This window comes from Podarcis liolepis, assembly GCF_965112155.1.
Source record: "Podarcis liolepis genome assembly, chromosome: 5".
NCBI classification, from domain to species: Eukaryota; Metazoa; Chordata; class Lepidosauria; order Squamata; family Lacertidae; genus Podarcis; species Podarcis liolepis.
Genome location: NC_139556.1, coordinates 61,884,709 through 61,900,465, shown reverse-complemented (window position 1 = coordinate 61,900,465; position 15,757 = coordinate 61,884,709). Strand labels below are relative to the sequence as shown.

The following is a 15,757-nucleotide window of genomic DNA, read 5'->3' as shown; positions in this document are numbered from 1 at the left end:
CCATGTTGCAGGAACTCCAAAAGTACGGCACTTAGGTTCCAGGTAACTTTTAACTTGGAATGGCCAAGTGGGCTTCATCTTACTTCTTAGGGGGGAAGTGTGGCAATCTTTCCTGCTACTCTTGATCCCAAGATTTGGAATGTGTCATTTAGGAAGAGGAAGAATACACAAATGAGGCAAATACAAACCTCTGACTGAGCCAGTGTCTTACTGAACAGCCTGTCTGCTTCCTAAGTGTGCCCTTTGCAGCAAAGTGAAACCTCAAAACAATACACCTGTCTTCACTGGCTTATGATGGATGTAGCCAAATTTTAGATTTCCTAATGCATACTTTCTGTTGCATTAGGGTTATGTGAGTGATGGAGAGAGAACTGATGTTTTAGAGCTTTGAAGTTGAACCAAAAGGGCAGATAGATCTTATGTTCAAAATGCCTGTTCATACATGGTTTTGCTAGCTGTGCTTCTTGCTGACTTGACCTGTCTTGGAAGGGTAGACTTTGACAGGAAATTATTGTCTTCCTGGGAAAGAAAAGCTGACAAGAAGGCTCACCTGTTGCAGCAATGCAGAGGAGTGCTCCCTGACTGGCATTTCCCCCTCAATCTTTGAGGCGGTGTAAACATTAATTTTGAGAAAATTTTCTCCGTGGCCCAGTTCACGTGTAATTCAAACCATGAATAAACAAGAATGCATAAGCATGCAGGTACAGGTGGGAAATCCTGCTGCCACACTCCTCAAACTAAGCCATGGTTGAGCTTAGTGTTCTATCCAAGCCTGGCCTTGTGGCTTGTCTTCTGCAAGCAAACCACAATTGGTAAGCCAAGAACAACCCCTAGTTGCAGCTTGTGCATTGTTAGGAGCAAGACAAACCATGAACCTCAGTATGGACATAAAGCTAAGTCAAGCCATGGCTTAGATCTGGGTAGCAGGGCAACAGGAAAAACACAGAGTACCTGCACACTAGTGGAATTCCTGGCATGTGGCTTTTGCCAATTCTTTCAGGAAAACTATGGATGTGGCTTGGAACTTGTACATAACTTCCAAGTTATCAATCCCTCTTCCTGCAGTAGTGACTTAACAGGCATAAACAGAGGAGCCATCTCTCCCCCCCCCCCCTAGTTACTGGGCATTGTCATTCAAATGGTGTGTGTGCATCATGTCATGTTGATTATGGGGATGGCTTACATGCCCCTCCAGTATTTTATTCAAGTTGGCACCCCTGGGCAGAACTTGGGCTGGCAATGGGAGTTTCTCTCTCCCCCCCCCTTTTCCTGGGACTAAGGTAAATGGTGGGGAGGACTTTACCTGTTTAATTACTGACAGGCTGCTGCAAAAGACAGAAGAGCAGTGCCAGTTAAAAGCTCCAGGTTCAGTCCTCAACATCTCTAGATAGGATTGAGGATGTCCCCCATCCAAAACTCCAGAGAGCAGCTGCAAGTCAGAGCAGTTCAAGACAGACAACATCTGGAGTGCAAAGCGGGGTATGATGTGTTCTGAGGACAAGACAGCGAGGCCCGGAGGGCTGCATTTGCCCCCTGGGCCTGAGGTTCCCTACCCTGCCTTAAAGCAGGAGAATCAACTAGGCAGAAGAAATGAGCTGAATAGGATCTGTTATCTGGATCATATTCTATTATAATTAGTGCGGCCTTATTCCCCTTCCATTCTATTCCAGCTTTATGTATTATTAATAAACACAGTAGTAATCTTTTGTCTCATTTTCTGATTTCCTTCAACACCTCTTCTGATCCTTTCCCTTCAGGGAGAAACCTTCCTTCCTTCTGTCCCCTTCCTCCTTAAAATTTTATGTCTCCACACAAGGCTATGTTGGCTTGAGGCTGATGGGAGTTGGGAGTTGTGCCCAACAACGTAAACCTTAACCTGATCTTTTATTCCCCTTCCTTCCCTCCCACCCCCCTTTTTATGAAGATTACCCACACTGGGATCCCACAGCTAATTCTCCCCTGGTCTCCTCACTGGCCCAAATAGGACTAATTTAGCCAGCTAGCCCTGGTGATCATCTAATGTTTATTGGATGGATTTCCCCCTAAATTGATTTTGAATTCTGAATTTACTGTTATTCATGTTTTGTACTGTATTTTATGCTGTTTTGTTGCATCACTTAAGTGTTTTAAATTTTGTTGTTAGCCACCCTGAGCCCGGTTTTCTAAACCGGGAAGGGCGGGGTATAAATAAAAAATTATTTATTTATTTAATAACTTCTTTAGCGGGTAGAATCATAGAATAGAGTTGGAAGGGATCCCGAGTGTCATCTAGTCCAACCCCCTGCAATGCAAGAATCTCACCCACAGCTGTTCCTGGGTTGGCTGGAACCACCAACTTCTGGTTAATAGCCAGATGCACTGATCAACTGCATCAAAGAGGTTTAAAATCTGGTCAAATGGATGTGTGTAATTTGCCAACTGCCTCACAGCACACTCAAGACTGTGATTCAGGGTTATGGGAGTGGCAACTGCCTCTTTCTCCATCACCCCAACTTCCTCAGGATCGCCAAGACCTAAAGAAAGGAGGCAAAGCGACTCCTACAGTAACCCCACCACCAACAGAGTGATAAGCAGATCCATAAAAGTTTTCCCTCTGGTGGGCAGCAAGTGCAATCTCTTTTTACCCATTGGACTTTTTACCTCAGGATCCCTTCCAACTCTGTGATTATATGGCTTCCCCCGCCCAGCCCCTTCATTTCTTCAGTTAATATTGTGGGCAGCATTAAGCAAACTACTGGTACAGTATCCGGGAGGTCTATTTGGGTGCGCCCCCTGGTGGTTTCTTCCTTGTTCACCAAACTTACTGTACATTTTTTCATTCTGTTTTCCTGGCCAACTAATTCAGTGGCGGGCGGCTGGTGGTGCCCATCTGCAACAGGCAGGGAAGAAAGCAGGAAGCCCAGACAGTAGACTGAACCGAAGCAAAAACAAAACAAAACCTGTAGTTTTGTTCTCATCAGGCAGTGATACGCTCTGGATCGGTTGCAAGTGTGGAGGCAGCGCCCCATTGACCCTTAATGGAGCCGCCTCCTCTGGCTAACCTGATACCTTCGGCGCTAGGCTCTTGTTCCAGACCATTTTAAACGCCAAGGGCTCACCTCCGGCGGCTGCCGTTCGTTCGCGGACGGGGCTCCTCTCACAGTCCCCGCCGGGGCTACAATCCGCAGGGTCTCTTGCGGGGCAAGGCGGCCCAGCTCGCGCAGGCTCGAAGCAGCTCCCCTTTGCGCAGCAGCCAGCAGTTGCATCCGGCTATTCTAAGCAGTAAGAAATCTCTTCGCGGCCATTCATGTGCATAGGAGCCAACTCCTAGGGGCCGAGGGGGTCTTGGCCCACCCCCAATAAAATATTTGAGGAGGCTCCCTCCCCCAATGGATGGGCATTGCCATTCAAATGTGTGCGTGCACCACATCATGTGATCGGTTATGCGGGGCGGGGCTTACTCCCCCCAATACTTTATTCAATGTGGCACCCCTGTTCACGTGGGAAAAGACAACCCTGCTTTGAAGCAAGGAATGGGCGGACACCCCCCCCCCCACGTGCCTTGCCCGTCCCAGTGAGCAGGGTCTCCAGCGCAGGCAGATCCAGAGGGGAGGTCCTCCGCGATGCCTTTGGCGAAGGCTACCCCATCTATCTCGAGGGCATCCCGGAGGGCCGGGGCCGAAGCGCAAGTGACGGCGAGGCGTCTTTCAAGCATGTGCAGAGTACCTTTTCCCAACCACTAAGTAACCCAGGCACATTTCTTCGCGTCAGGCCTGAGTCACACAGCAGCGCTTTTCCTTTCCTGGGGAGGGGGGGGGATATGCACTCTCTGTCTGCTTCTGCCCGCTTCCCCACCTTCCTCGACCCCGACTCAGGGCGGGGGCGGGTCCGACATTGAACTGCGCCTCCTAATCCCCCGCTCGCCCCCCGGGATAAAAAAGGGGAACAAAACCGCAGCTCCCCCGCCCTCCCGGGCGCCGCGGGGGAGGCAGCGCGGGCCGTCAATCTCGCCCTTTGTCCGGGGCCCCCCTCGGCCCGCCTTTTGTCCCCCAATCCAATAAGCGCCGCTTCTCGGCCCCTTCCAGGCGCTGCCTTTCAGAGCCGGCCCGGCCGCCACAATGGGCCTCTCCGCGCCGCGCGCTGCCCCATTCAGCCCCTTGGCACCCTCTCCTCGCCCGGGACAAGGGGATTACAGCGGCCGGCTGGCCACCTATTAAAGGCCCGAGGGAAGGAGGCACCTCCGGCCGCGGGCAGGTACCCGTCTCGCGGCGCCTCCACAGCGGCATCCAAATGATAGGAGAGCCGAGGCCACAGGGAGGCGGAGGGGGGACTTTGGGCGGCCCTTCCAACGCCCGTCGACGGGCGTACGGGCCTACCTTCTCCCTTCAGGAACCGGGAGCCTGCGGGCCACTGAGGTTGCAGGACTCCAACTCCCATCGTGCTCGGAGTTGTAGTCTGGAGAGCCGCACGCTCCGCAGCCCTCGCGCCCTTCGAGCTCCTGGAAGCAGCTCCGGGTCCTGACAGGGCGAGTTTCCTTTGGGCTTGCCTGCCCTCCGGAGGAACTGACTCCGGATTAAGTTACTCCGGATTACACCCCCCACTTTTCGTGCCTCCAGATTGCTGGAGGCGGCATGAATCTACCTCGGCTGATGGGTTAGAATAACTGTCCCACAGCTAGAAGCTGCATGGATCTAAGGTGGACTCTAAGCAGGGGGAAACGGGTGCCGTCGAAGGAAGAGAGGAGGAAGGAGGGAGAAGCTTCAGAGACAGCCGTCTATGATGGCAAAGCGGCTCTGTGGCTTCGACTTTTCCTGCAACACTTGCGCATTTTAGGTGCGCAGCGTGGTTTGTTTAGACCCTGCGCAAGAGGAGAGGAGCTCTACCTGGAAGGGGCACTTATGCCAGAGGAGGAACCCAGAAGTCGCACACGCGCTCGCTCGTTCGCCTGCCTTTCCCGCCCCGCCAGCGCGAAGCCTGCGATGGATATTGCACCTGGTTTATTGGATCCTTTAACTTCCTTGCAGCGGTGGCTACATCGATACACTTTTAAGATACAACAACAACAACAAAAACGGGTGGCTCGCGGCGGCCTCCACCCTGGCTTTGGCTTTGTACAAGCGAAGCTGCTTTCTGGCAGAGCCAGGCCTCCCCCCGTTCCCGTCCCTGCTCGGCCTTGGCGCGGAGTCTCCCGCCGCGCCCCTTTCCCCAGTAGAGCTTTGGCTGCGGGCAGCTCCGCCGGGAGTGAGGGAAGAGAGTCTAAATGGGAAGAGTGTCCAGCAGAGCCAGTGCCGCCGCGTAGCGATCGAGGCCGCTTAGCACCGTGGACTGCACCACGGCTGGCTGTCGACTGGCAAGGTGCTGAGGGTGGAGGATGGAGCCGCGTCCTGTGCTAGCGCGGCGCACCTTCTTGCGTGGTCGGGTCTCCCCGTCGGAGGAAGCGCCGCTTCTCCGGCTGCCCGCCTGCCTCGCCGGGCCCCAGCCAGCGACCGGGGACTGGGCTCGTGGCTCTGAACCGCGCTCGCTGCTCGATCTCTCCGTCGGCCGGGGCTACCAAGCTCGGATGCCCTGACTACAGGAAGGCCCCGCGGGACCCTGGTGCAGGGGCTGCGCGCCGCCCGCGAAGCCGCCCATGTTCATGTAGGGCCCCGCAGGCGGCGGCACCGACGGGCCCCCGCTGTTGGCCGCCGGGTAGCTGCAGCCGTAGCCGGCCCCGTAAGCAGCCGCGGGGGAACCGCCGTAGGCGTAGTTGGGGAAGCCATTATAAGGATAGGCGGCGGCGTTGTAGGGCGCGCTGTAGGCCTGCGAGCCGCCCAGGCAGGGCTTGCCGTCCCTCACCAGCACGGGCACGGCCACCCTGCGCGGCGGAGGCGGAGGCTGCTGCGACGGCGGAGGCATCCCCGCCGTCGGGCCGCCCAGGTCCAGGGCCTTGTCCTGCCGCTGCCGCTTGCACTTGTAGCGTCGGTTCTGGAACCAGATCTTCACCTGCGTGGACGTGAGCTTGAGGCTGCTGGCCAGCAACTCGCGCTCGGGGGCCGACAGGTAGCGCTGCTGCTGGAAGCGCCGCTCCAGCTCGAAGACCTGCGCTTGCGAGAAGAGCACCCGAGGCTTCCTCCGGCCGCGCGCCTTGGGCCGCTCCGACGACTCCTCCGTGGGCTCCTTCCCTGCAGAAGACGGGGAACAACAGAGAGAGATGCTCCAGTCAAGAACCGGGGAGCTGCGGGCTGCGGGACCGGTACAACACATTGACACCCCCCCCCTATCACCTTGCAGAAGCCTCTCATTTACGCATTTATCAAGCCAGATGAATACATTATTTAAAGGGAGAGGAGAGCACACGCTGCGCGGCACCTGGAAGGGCCGACATCTGTTTTCGTTTTCTTTTTTAATGCTCGCAACATAATTCCGTCGGTGTCTTACAGGGCACTCCTAGGCGGGTTAACCCAGAAGTAAGTCCCGCTCTGTTCAACGGGGCTTACGCGCAGGTTAAGGCTGCGTATCACCGCAGCCTTAAAGGGCATAAAGACACAGCTGCAACAACAACCCCAAAACTCTTCTCCCGCAAAATAAGCTTGCAGCGGAAAAGCGCGCCTGTAGTTCTATAGGCGGAGCAAATTAGAAACACGGCTTGCAAAGTATTAGTAATAGTATTAATATTAATATTATTATATAGAAAGTTGAGTCTTCCGCAATGGAATATGGCCGCTGCTTCCCGGCCTTGCAAACGAAGGAGCCAGCGCCGCCTGGCATTCTGCAGGAGCTCAGCCAACTCGAGAAAAACTTGAGGGAGCGAAGTGTGTGTGTTTTCCCCTGTGCCACCAGGACTGCTTACGGCAGCCGGAAGGAAGCAAGGACTGGGAAATGGATTTATGCCCACTTAGGAAGCAGACGGCAGTCTTTATGCCCCCCAAGATCCCGCAGTGCGAACACGATCTCCTTCCTTGCAGGGAGGGAGGGAGGCCAGGCCAGGCCCGTTACTGACTTTGCTTGCCGCGCCTCGGACAAAACCTTGGCGCGAAGGACCCTCAACTAGATCCCCTCGCGCTTTGACCGCCCCTCGACCCACTCCGCTCCACCTCACCCCGGGTGCTTTCCTAGAGGGGGCTTGGAGCCAGCGGCACCATCATTCCACCAAGGCGGCTCTCCTTGCCGCCAGACCACCAAGGCTGCGAGGCTGGGCCTCAGAGCGGTTCCTTGCCTGTTTTAGGAGATGGATGGCTCGGCGTGGCCAAACGCGTCGTCCCCTTTCTGCCTAAGTCTCCGGCTGAACCGAGCACGCTTTCTTGTAAGCCAGGTCCACAGAACCTGCTCTCAAGTAAGGGGCATTGGGATGCACTCCGAGGCAAACTTGCATTGGGGAAGCGGGACTAACTGAGCTCTTACATCCGAGTCGAACAGGGCTGCAGTGTGACCACCCAATCCGGTGCATTTTACCCAACGGGAAGTCCCGTTGTGTTCAGGGAGGCTTACGCTCAGAGACATGACAGCAGCCTAAGCACGTTTACTCGGAAGTAAGTCCTTCAAAGTTCCAAGGGACTTAGCCTCTTATTCTCTGTGAGTTGGAGCCACAGATATTTTGCAGCGGAGGGAAGAGGCGTCCGCCTAAGCGACTTGGGTTTGGAGGTGCCCAAGCAGTTCTGAGCAGCGCTGAACCGTTGCCGACGTGCTCCTAGAGACGCGGATGTCGCGTGTCCCGCTTTCAGCATCTCATCTGGCTGGAGAAACGGTGGTTCCAAGCCACGCACGCGCAACCAAGCTGCGATCCAGAAGGGGAAACTTTCGGAATTAGTTATCCTGGCAATGTGAAAGGTTGGGAATCGCTCCGCGTTCCGAGAGAGACTTGGGCGCCCGCCTGGCCCTACGATTCCCCAATAAAGCCTCCCTCTTGGGGTCCCGGTCCCGCTCTCGCTGGTACTCACCGGCTCCGGAATCCAGCGCCGCTTCTCCCTCTCCCGCCAGCGCCTTGGGCTCGCAGGTGCCCCGCAGCACCGCCTGCACGTAGCTCCCTGGAGAAAGCCCCCCATCCGCGGCGCTCTTCCCCGTCGCCGCCATGGAGCTGAGGAAGGGCAGCTTCTCGTCGTCTTCGTCGTCGTCCTCCCCGTCGGAGAAGCTGCGGCACCCCAGCAGGCAGGAGGCGGCGGCGACCGGGAAGGGCGACTCGAGGGAGCCCCCGAGACTCTGCTGCTCCAGTTTCAGAATATCCTTGACCGAGAAGGGGGTGGAGGTGGCGGGGCTGGGGAGCATCATTGGGAGGGGGTGACGGGTGCGTGGGAAAGAGGGGAGCGAGCCGGCTTGGGTGCAGGAGCGCCGCGCCCTGCCAGCCAAGCCCGGCTAAGGGGCGTCCATGCGAAGGGAAGGCTGCCGCTCCGCCTTTGCAGTCGCAGCCTCTGCGCCGACCAGCTGCAGCCTCTGGACTCGGAGCCGCCTCTGCGGCCAGGGCGGGCGCGTCACGGCGAGGAGGGGCCGGGCTGGGGCGCGGGCTGCGCCCCCATTGGAAGGCGGGGGAGCCTTGAGCCGGCCCCCTAAGTGACACACACAGAGAGAGAGACCCTGCCGGAAAGAGAAATCTGCAGGCTGGGCTGCACCGGGAGGCTACGCGGGGCACCCACGCCGTCGGGTCACACAGGTTGGCGCACAGCCGTCGGGGCGAGAGGAGGCGGAGAAAAATCCGCGCTACGGGGGAGTCCGAACCGAGGTAGCCCACAACCCCTCCCCATGGCTAGACAACCCCCCCTCCGCCTTTCCCTGGACAACAGCGCTGCCGCTGCTTTCCCTTCCTGTGGTTCCGGATCTACCTCCATCTCGTCCCTTGGGGACTTACCACTCGCGGTTTTTTCTTTTTTTAAACTTCGGAGGAAGTGAAAAAAAAGGAACACCCTGGGGAAAGGGCCCAAGAGGAAACTCGCCTTTCTTGGGGCAAATGGGACCTAGGAAACGCGGGAAGGTATGTGTGTGTGTGTGTGGGGGGGGTGAACTGTCCTGTCGCGGGGCGAAGTAAATATAGGGACAGGGCCCTATCTTGGACAGGGTAATCTGTCCAATTTAACATTCAACATCCGCTTGGCAACTGGCCTGTGGAGGGAGCGCCAAATCTCTTCCGGCGGTCACCTGCCCGCGAGGAGACGCAGGTCTTTCGCATACCTTTGGCAAGACAAACCCTAGGACGCAGCTGCTTGCCAGTACCAATGTGGGCGTAGGACGAGATATGCATGAGTTTAGTAGTAGTAGAAGTAGTAGTAGTAATAATAGGTAGCAATAATAGTAGTAATAGGTAGCAGTAATATCCAGAGGCAAGTATTATTGCAATGTGTGGTTATGGCCACCAACTTAGATGGCTTGTGTAACATGGATATAAAACAGTCTGCGAAAGCGGCATCTCAAAGCTAAGCTCCTGATCTTACGTACTGGGATATTATTATTATTATTATTATTATTATTATTATTATTATTATTATTATTATTATATTTCTTGCTCCTATTATGTGTCTGTGGTTAGTTAAAAGGGCTCTTGAGTTTCGTTTTTCCCTCCTGCATCTTAATTTTCTTTATTTCTTCTTATAGTGACTCCCCGGGGACACTCGCGAGGAAAAGGTGTGCGTTTTTGTTGGGCTCCGGCGAGCGCTTCAGGGAACCCAAAAGAAGAAGGTAGACCACTCTGGCTCTTCCGGGCAGCTCTCTTAAAATAAAAGCGATCGAAAGGGTTTCGTGATTAGTGTCAATGACCGTTTCTGAAATTCGTGCGAAGCTCCTTCACTGTCCCTAAGCGCCGGTCCCTCCGTCCTCTCTGGGGAATAGTAACAGGGGTGGCAAAGGGTAGCTTGGGAGGCTCTGCCGGAGAGCCCGGTAAGGGGGGTGGGTTGTTCCCAGGCTCTGTTCTCCCCCCACAAACAAACATAAGAAGCCAGCAAGTCCCTGCTCCTGATTTCTTGAAGGGGGGGGACTGCAGAGCACTGTACGTAGTGCGGTAACCCAGTGGAAGTTCCCTTTCCACTCAAGAACAGATTAAAGAAGGCTTTTATCTTTTATTAGGGGGCTCTTGGGCAAGGGGTTTCCCCTCGAGGGTGGCCTCGGCTCGGATAAGCTACGAGGTTTCAATCCGAGAGAGTTAATGTTCCCATTGAAACCAACGGATTTTTATGTGCCCTCTTGTTATCAGGCGGTGGTCGCTTAGTCAATGCAACCATCGACATAAGCATTTATATTCGGTGTCTGTGCAATATAAACGGAAGACACTCTTTCTATTGTACGAGGTTTGCGACTGCCTCGGTTTTTGCCAGCCTGTCAAGAAATTTTGTTATGAGGCAAGGAGCCTTCACAGCCCCTCCATTTGTGTGTTTTGATGGAGCCCAAGAAACGCCGAAGATTCTCCTTCGTTTAAGGACTGAAAGAATTAGAGATGAAGGTGTGGAACAGATTTTTCAAGGCAAAAATAAAAATTAAAAAATGGAACGTTGACTAAACAATTCCTCTAAATAGATTTGATGCAAATAAATAACGATAAGCTTGCAGTGCGATTAGTTTACTGTGAAATTAAATTACTGCAAGCTTGCATGATATTCTATTATTTTTCATTATAAACGTTTATTGCAAAACTTGTAGATATTACCATCGGAAAAGGACTGTGTCCTCGGACTGCAATTCTCCACACACTCGACGGGGAATGTCTCCTAACTGAACTCAATGGCGTTTACTTCTGAGTAGACGAATTAACCAGGAGACACGGGCACAGCAATCTGCACCTACCTTTTATCCGCAGGGCATTATTGTGGAAGCCAACGCGATCAACTCTCGAGCCAGATATTTCCTGACAATTTAGATTCGCTGCTTGGGCGGCAGCCCGAAGAAAAAGTTCAGCTGAACAACAGCGCTATTTCCTTTTCAGTAAACAGGCCTAGGATCGGCTGAAAATCTACAGCAGCAGATTGAGTGAGAAAACAGCCTAGTTTCCGTGACAAGTTATAAAGCCCTTTTAACTGGTTGCAACAAAAGCAAAAGTACCCCGTGGACCTTAAATACGAGAATACTTTCATTGTGGCCAAAAACTTTTTGGGACTTGGGTCTTCACCACAGAGACGCTGAGACGCCCAAGAAGCGGGTCACCTAAGCCGATAGCGGTGCGTGTGTGTGTGTGTGTATACAAAAATAAATAAATGCTGTGGGGTTTTTTTTTTATTAACCTACAGGCACACAACAAAAGACTTGACAATGCAAAACAGCAGATGTGTCAAAACAAGCACAGCGAATACCGTACATCGTTGGCATGTAGCCTTCGGAGGGAGGCCTGGTCGTCAATGCGGCCCGCGGGCCGGAGAAGGTTAGCCGTCTCTGGGCATCAGGACTTGGTCAAATAAATACACTATCCAACCAGCTTGACTGTGCCTGGTGATGAATAGTCATTTGGAGATCGATGGTGTAAAATGATTTTACGCTATCAATTGACACCTCATTCAGAGCATCCAATTAACTTCTGAAGCCAACTGACCACTTCCGAGATGGTCCACAGCGTCAAATTAGCTAATTAATTTCGATTATTGCAGCTTTATGCCGGGATCAACATTTGAAGCGTCCTCGTCAGTATGTGGAGATCCTTGAGGTTTTCCGCAGCATTTTGATGGGGATTTAAACGCTCTCCCTGGTTTGAGGATGTTCCTCTTTTTTACTATCTGGATTGGGTCCGTTTGTTCTCTTGAGCGGAGACTGACCCGTCTGGCTCAAGCCAATAGCAGCGGGGCATTGTTGGCAGACGACAGAAGGCATCGCGTTAGAAGGAGGCGCAGAGCAAGGATCCATAGCGGGCACGGCTAATGTTGTTTGGTCCCCGAAGAGCGTTGTCCGAGTTAATACGGGCTGGCACGCGGCAGTCATCTGTATTCTGGATAGGACCGTGACCCACTTACCAATGCTTCTTGCTTGATCTTCTGGTCTCCCTTTCCAAAAAATCTAAGCTCAACTCCCCGCGACAATTTCTCCCCGCCCCCGCGCCTTTCTCTGCGTTCAGCCTATATATACTTATCCACTTAGGAAACCACTTTGTGCATCTAAGGAAGTGGGTTCTGGCCCAAGGAGATTTAGACTTCAATAAATGTGTTAGCCTTTAATCCGGTGCCGCGAGTTTCTTTGTTGTTTCTCTTTCACTGGAGTATATCCATCCAGATAGCATCTCCTGGGGAGACCTAAAATGTGCACTTTATCCTCGCGGTTTGGCCTCTCCTGGTTCCGTCCTCGGCCAAGACTAACCTACTCCAGCCCAGATCCCGCTGGTTTTACTCCCGGCAGCCTTCCTCCTGCTTGCTGAGGGAGGCCGTCTTGCTCAGGGCTGCCTGGTCCTCATTTGCCAGGGTCTGGGGACAGGGTGGAGGAAGGCGTCCAAGCCAAGCAGCCCACAATGGGATGGGGAAACAAGGTCTGGCCAGTGGGTCTTTCCCAACCGAAGGGACCCCGTTATGGTGGGCTTGTTGTCTCTGACTGCCGCCCCCCCCCACACACACAGTTGGGGAAAAGGTTTCTTGAGCTGATGCTGGAACAGCTGGATTGTTCAGCTCCGCCGGGCCAGGCCAGCATAACGCAGTGGGAAAGGCCGGCATCTGGGCAGGAGGATTTGCGCGCTCCAAGGCGTCTGGGCAGAGACTCGCGCGGGCAGGGCGCGTTCTCCCGCCGGGCCCCTTGGGGCTTGCCTACGGGCAGCCTGCAGCAGAAATCCTGCATTACCTTTGGAGAGCAACGACGGCAACAACAAAACAACCGCCCTGGCCCGGCAAACGTCCTTTGTAACCGCGCCGTCGACCGCAGCGAGGAGACGTGCAGAGGAGATATTTTGAAAGTACTCGCCTGGGAGAATCTGGAGACGGGGGCGGGGGATTATTGGAAGCTTGGATGGTTTCCGTCGAGGACTGCAGAGAGTAAGCCCAGGCCGCAGAAAGGACAGCACCCTGCTCGGGTGGTTTGGGCTGGAGTTTGCTCAGCTGCGCCCAGCCCTTCTCTGCAAGGCTCGTTGCGCCCCCGGACCCCCTTTCCTTCTCCTCGGCTTACCCTTCTCCTCGGCACCTCCAGGCTCTTTCCAAACCAAGGCTCGACTGTAACCACTTTCTTCAACTTTGAGAAGAGCTTCTTCTTCTTCTTCCTGGCAAAGTTTCTCTTTCCACAGGCCCGGGGAGCTATCCTGGCCCTTCAGATGGTGTTCTTTGCGCGCTAGGCCCTGCGCTGGGCTCCTCCTGCTGTTTCGTGCAGGCCTGGATAAATGTTTTGAAGGGATAAATGAGCGAGAAACAAGGCGAGCACCTCGGGCTTTTTGCGAAAACTCTCTCACACAAAGCAGATATTGAAAGAATACAGAGCTCTGATCACGCGCGCCTGGTATTTGTTGAAGAGGTAAGTCGCTGGTGCACATCTCTCACCTATGCTAGAAACTGTGTGGCTTTTTGCAAGCTGCCCTCTCCCAGCGTCAGTCTCGCATCTGCAAAATGGGGACAATAATATCGAGCTGTCAGTAAGGATCAATGCATGTTAAAGAGCTAGGGAGTAAGAGCCACGGAAGCGTACTTCAATGATAAAGCGCAATCACTTTTATGTAGCAAACATGCGTAGGATCGCGCTTTAAAAGTGCTGTGTAAACGTTGCTGTTATTATTTGCACTGACTTGAACGGCCTGCGTAATATCTTCCCTTCTGTTTTGCGCCCTGACCCAGATCATACTCGAAGGAAGTCCCAAAGGAAGCCGAAGTTTGCATTAGGACTCATTACCTCGACTCCCTTGTAGGCCCGCTTAGGACGCTAGCATTAGAAGCTTAATGCTGTTTCGAAATTCTGAACATCTTTGGAGAGTCAGATGACATTAACGTTCGCATTTTGAGTTGCAGGAAAACATATATATGAGATTCTAATAATTATATTTTATTTTTAAATAAAAAGAAACTGAATCCCACCGGCTATCTCTGACCTTCTTGCGCACGTCGGTTGCATCTTTTCAAATACGGCTGCTTGACTCACTGGTTTGAATGGCACCAAACTGCGCCACGAGGCTCTCTGTTTTCTTCGCCAGGACTTGGAGAGTTTGTTGTTGGATCCCATCTATGCGCGTCGCTGACTTTCTCCCACCTCGGATTTCAAACCTTCAAACCGTACTACTTTTAAAATTTATTTTCTTCAAAAACAAAACCCTACCATTTTGCGGAACTCTTGAGGCTGCACGGAGAGGGGTGTGGGAGAAGCCACGCTCCCCTTGTCTCCAAGCCTCCCTCTTTGCGCGCCTGCTCGCGCTGGGTGTGGGTCGGGGTTTTTTTGGGGGGGGGGGCACACGGAGGGCGCTGCTCTTAATGGTTATTGTCTCGAGCCCATTAGCTTTTTTTCGCTGCCCGCTCCTGGTTTGAGCGCTGCCTCGTTGTCCCAGCCGCGCTGCGCACTGTTTAGACAAGGGATTAAGGTAATGGATGGAGCCGGAGTCCGCCCAAGCGAGGGGGATGTCGGCTGGAGCCGCGGCCGGAGCAGGAAGCCCTGTCGCCGCAGAAGGGATCCCCCACCCTCGTGGCCTCTAATGGCTCCATCAGCCCCGCAGGCCGGGGAGAAGACCCGGCAGAGCCGACACGTCCGGCTGCTAATGGCCCCGAAACAAACAAGCAAATAAACAAACAACATCCAAGTCGCCCCATTTTAGCGAGCTCGGCGCCTTTGATCAGCTTTGGGAAGCTTCCGCGGGTCTGTAAACGTGGAAGCCAGGAACGCGAGACTAGGCATCTCTCTAGGTGGCCTTAGAAAAGCCAGGATTCTTTCGGCCCTCCCCGTCTAACAATCTGGGGAGAACAGCCGATCTTGGAGGGCTGCACAGAGGGTCGCCCCGATTTCTCTCCAGCAGACGGCAAGGTAGATCTTAAGCAGGGGTTCTTGGAAGCCGAAAGTTCCCTTGAAACTGAGGGCGTTTTTTCGACTGGTCATATGTTTCCATTATATAATGTATACATATATGTTATATTTCTGTTTAGATGTGCCAACGTGTGTTGAGCAGACCTCTCCCCTAAGAAGAGGCACCCCTTTATTCGTTGACACTCAGGAGGCAGCGCCTTTTTAAAAATAGCGCTTGCCTCCTGCAGTTTTATGGTAATAATATATTAAAACAAACACGACGTTGACCGATTATTCCGAGGCATCTTTTTAGTTCATCAAAACATTTTCAGTGGATTAATTTGCCGGACTACCGTTGCAGCCCTAGAGGTACTTAATTAAAAATAACTGCTACCCATTCACAAAAATCTTCAGCGAGAATTCGAACTTCCCTCCTAATTGGAAGGGCGGGGAAATTAATTCTGTGCCTGCAATCCTATGTTATGCTTTCTCGAAAGAAAGTCCCACGGTGTTCGGTGTTGACTCGAGTCTCGCCCTGGGTCAGTATGCGTGGGACTGCTGTCTAAGGCGCGCAAACTGTGAGTAACGCAGGGTCGGGAAAAGTTGTTCAGGTGACTTAGCCCTGTCAAGTCATCTGAATTCTGAAATGTGCGCCCTTTGGAAGACTGAGCGCCCCCCGCCCACCAACAATCCCAGGACCTCTGCGCCCACAGCCCCACATATCTAATGCAGCCACGCGCACCTTCAGAGACCGCACCATCTTCCAGCTCCTTCCCCCTTCCAAATCTGGTCCACGAACCTTATTAGTTTTATTATTATTATTTTATTGGTTAGTATTTGCGCCACTGACATTCATTGCAAACCCCCTTCAGACATGGTATGGAAAGGCGGAAGTAATTAATAAACTAAGGCACAGAAATCGTCAGAGCGATACAATCCGCGCGAT

General features: G+C 53.4%; 1 protein-coding gene across 1 annotated transcript; it reads right to left on the bottom strand.

Moving 5' to 3' along the window:
• Positions 1-4,972: 4,972 nt before the first annotated feature.
• NKX2-3 (NK2 homeobox 3) lies at positions 4,973-8,380 on the bottom strand. Its single transcript, XM_083505176.1, has 2 exons — positions 7,896-8,380; positions 4,973-6,140 (listed from the first exon to the last, which is right to left on the bottom strand). Exons 1-2 carry the CDS (start codon positions 8,221-8,223, stop codon positions 5,527-5,529), a joined length of 942 nt encoding a protein of 313 aa, XP_083361302.1. The 5' UTR covers positions 8,224-8,380; the 3' UTR covers positions 4,973-5,526.
• Between the last annotated feature and the right edge of the window lie 7,377 nt (positions 8,381-15,757).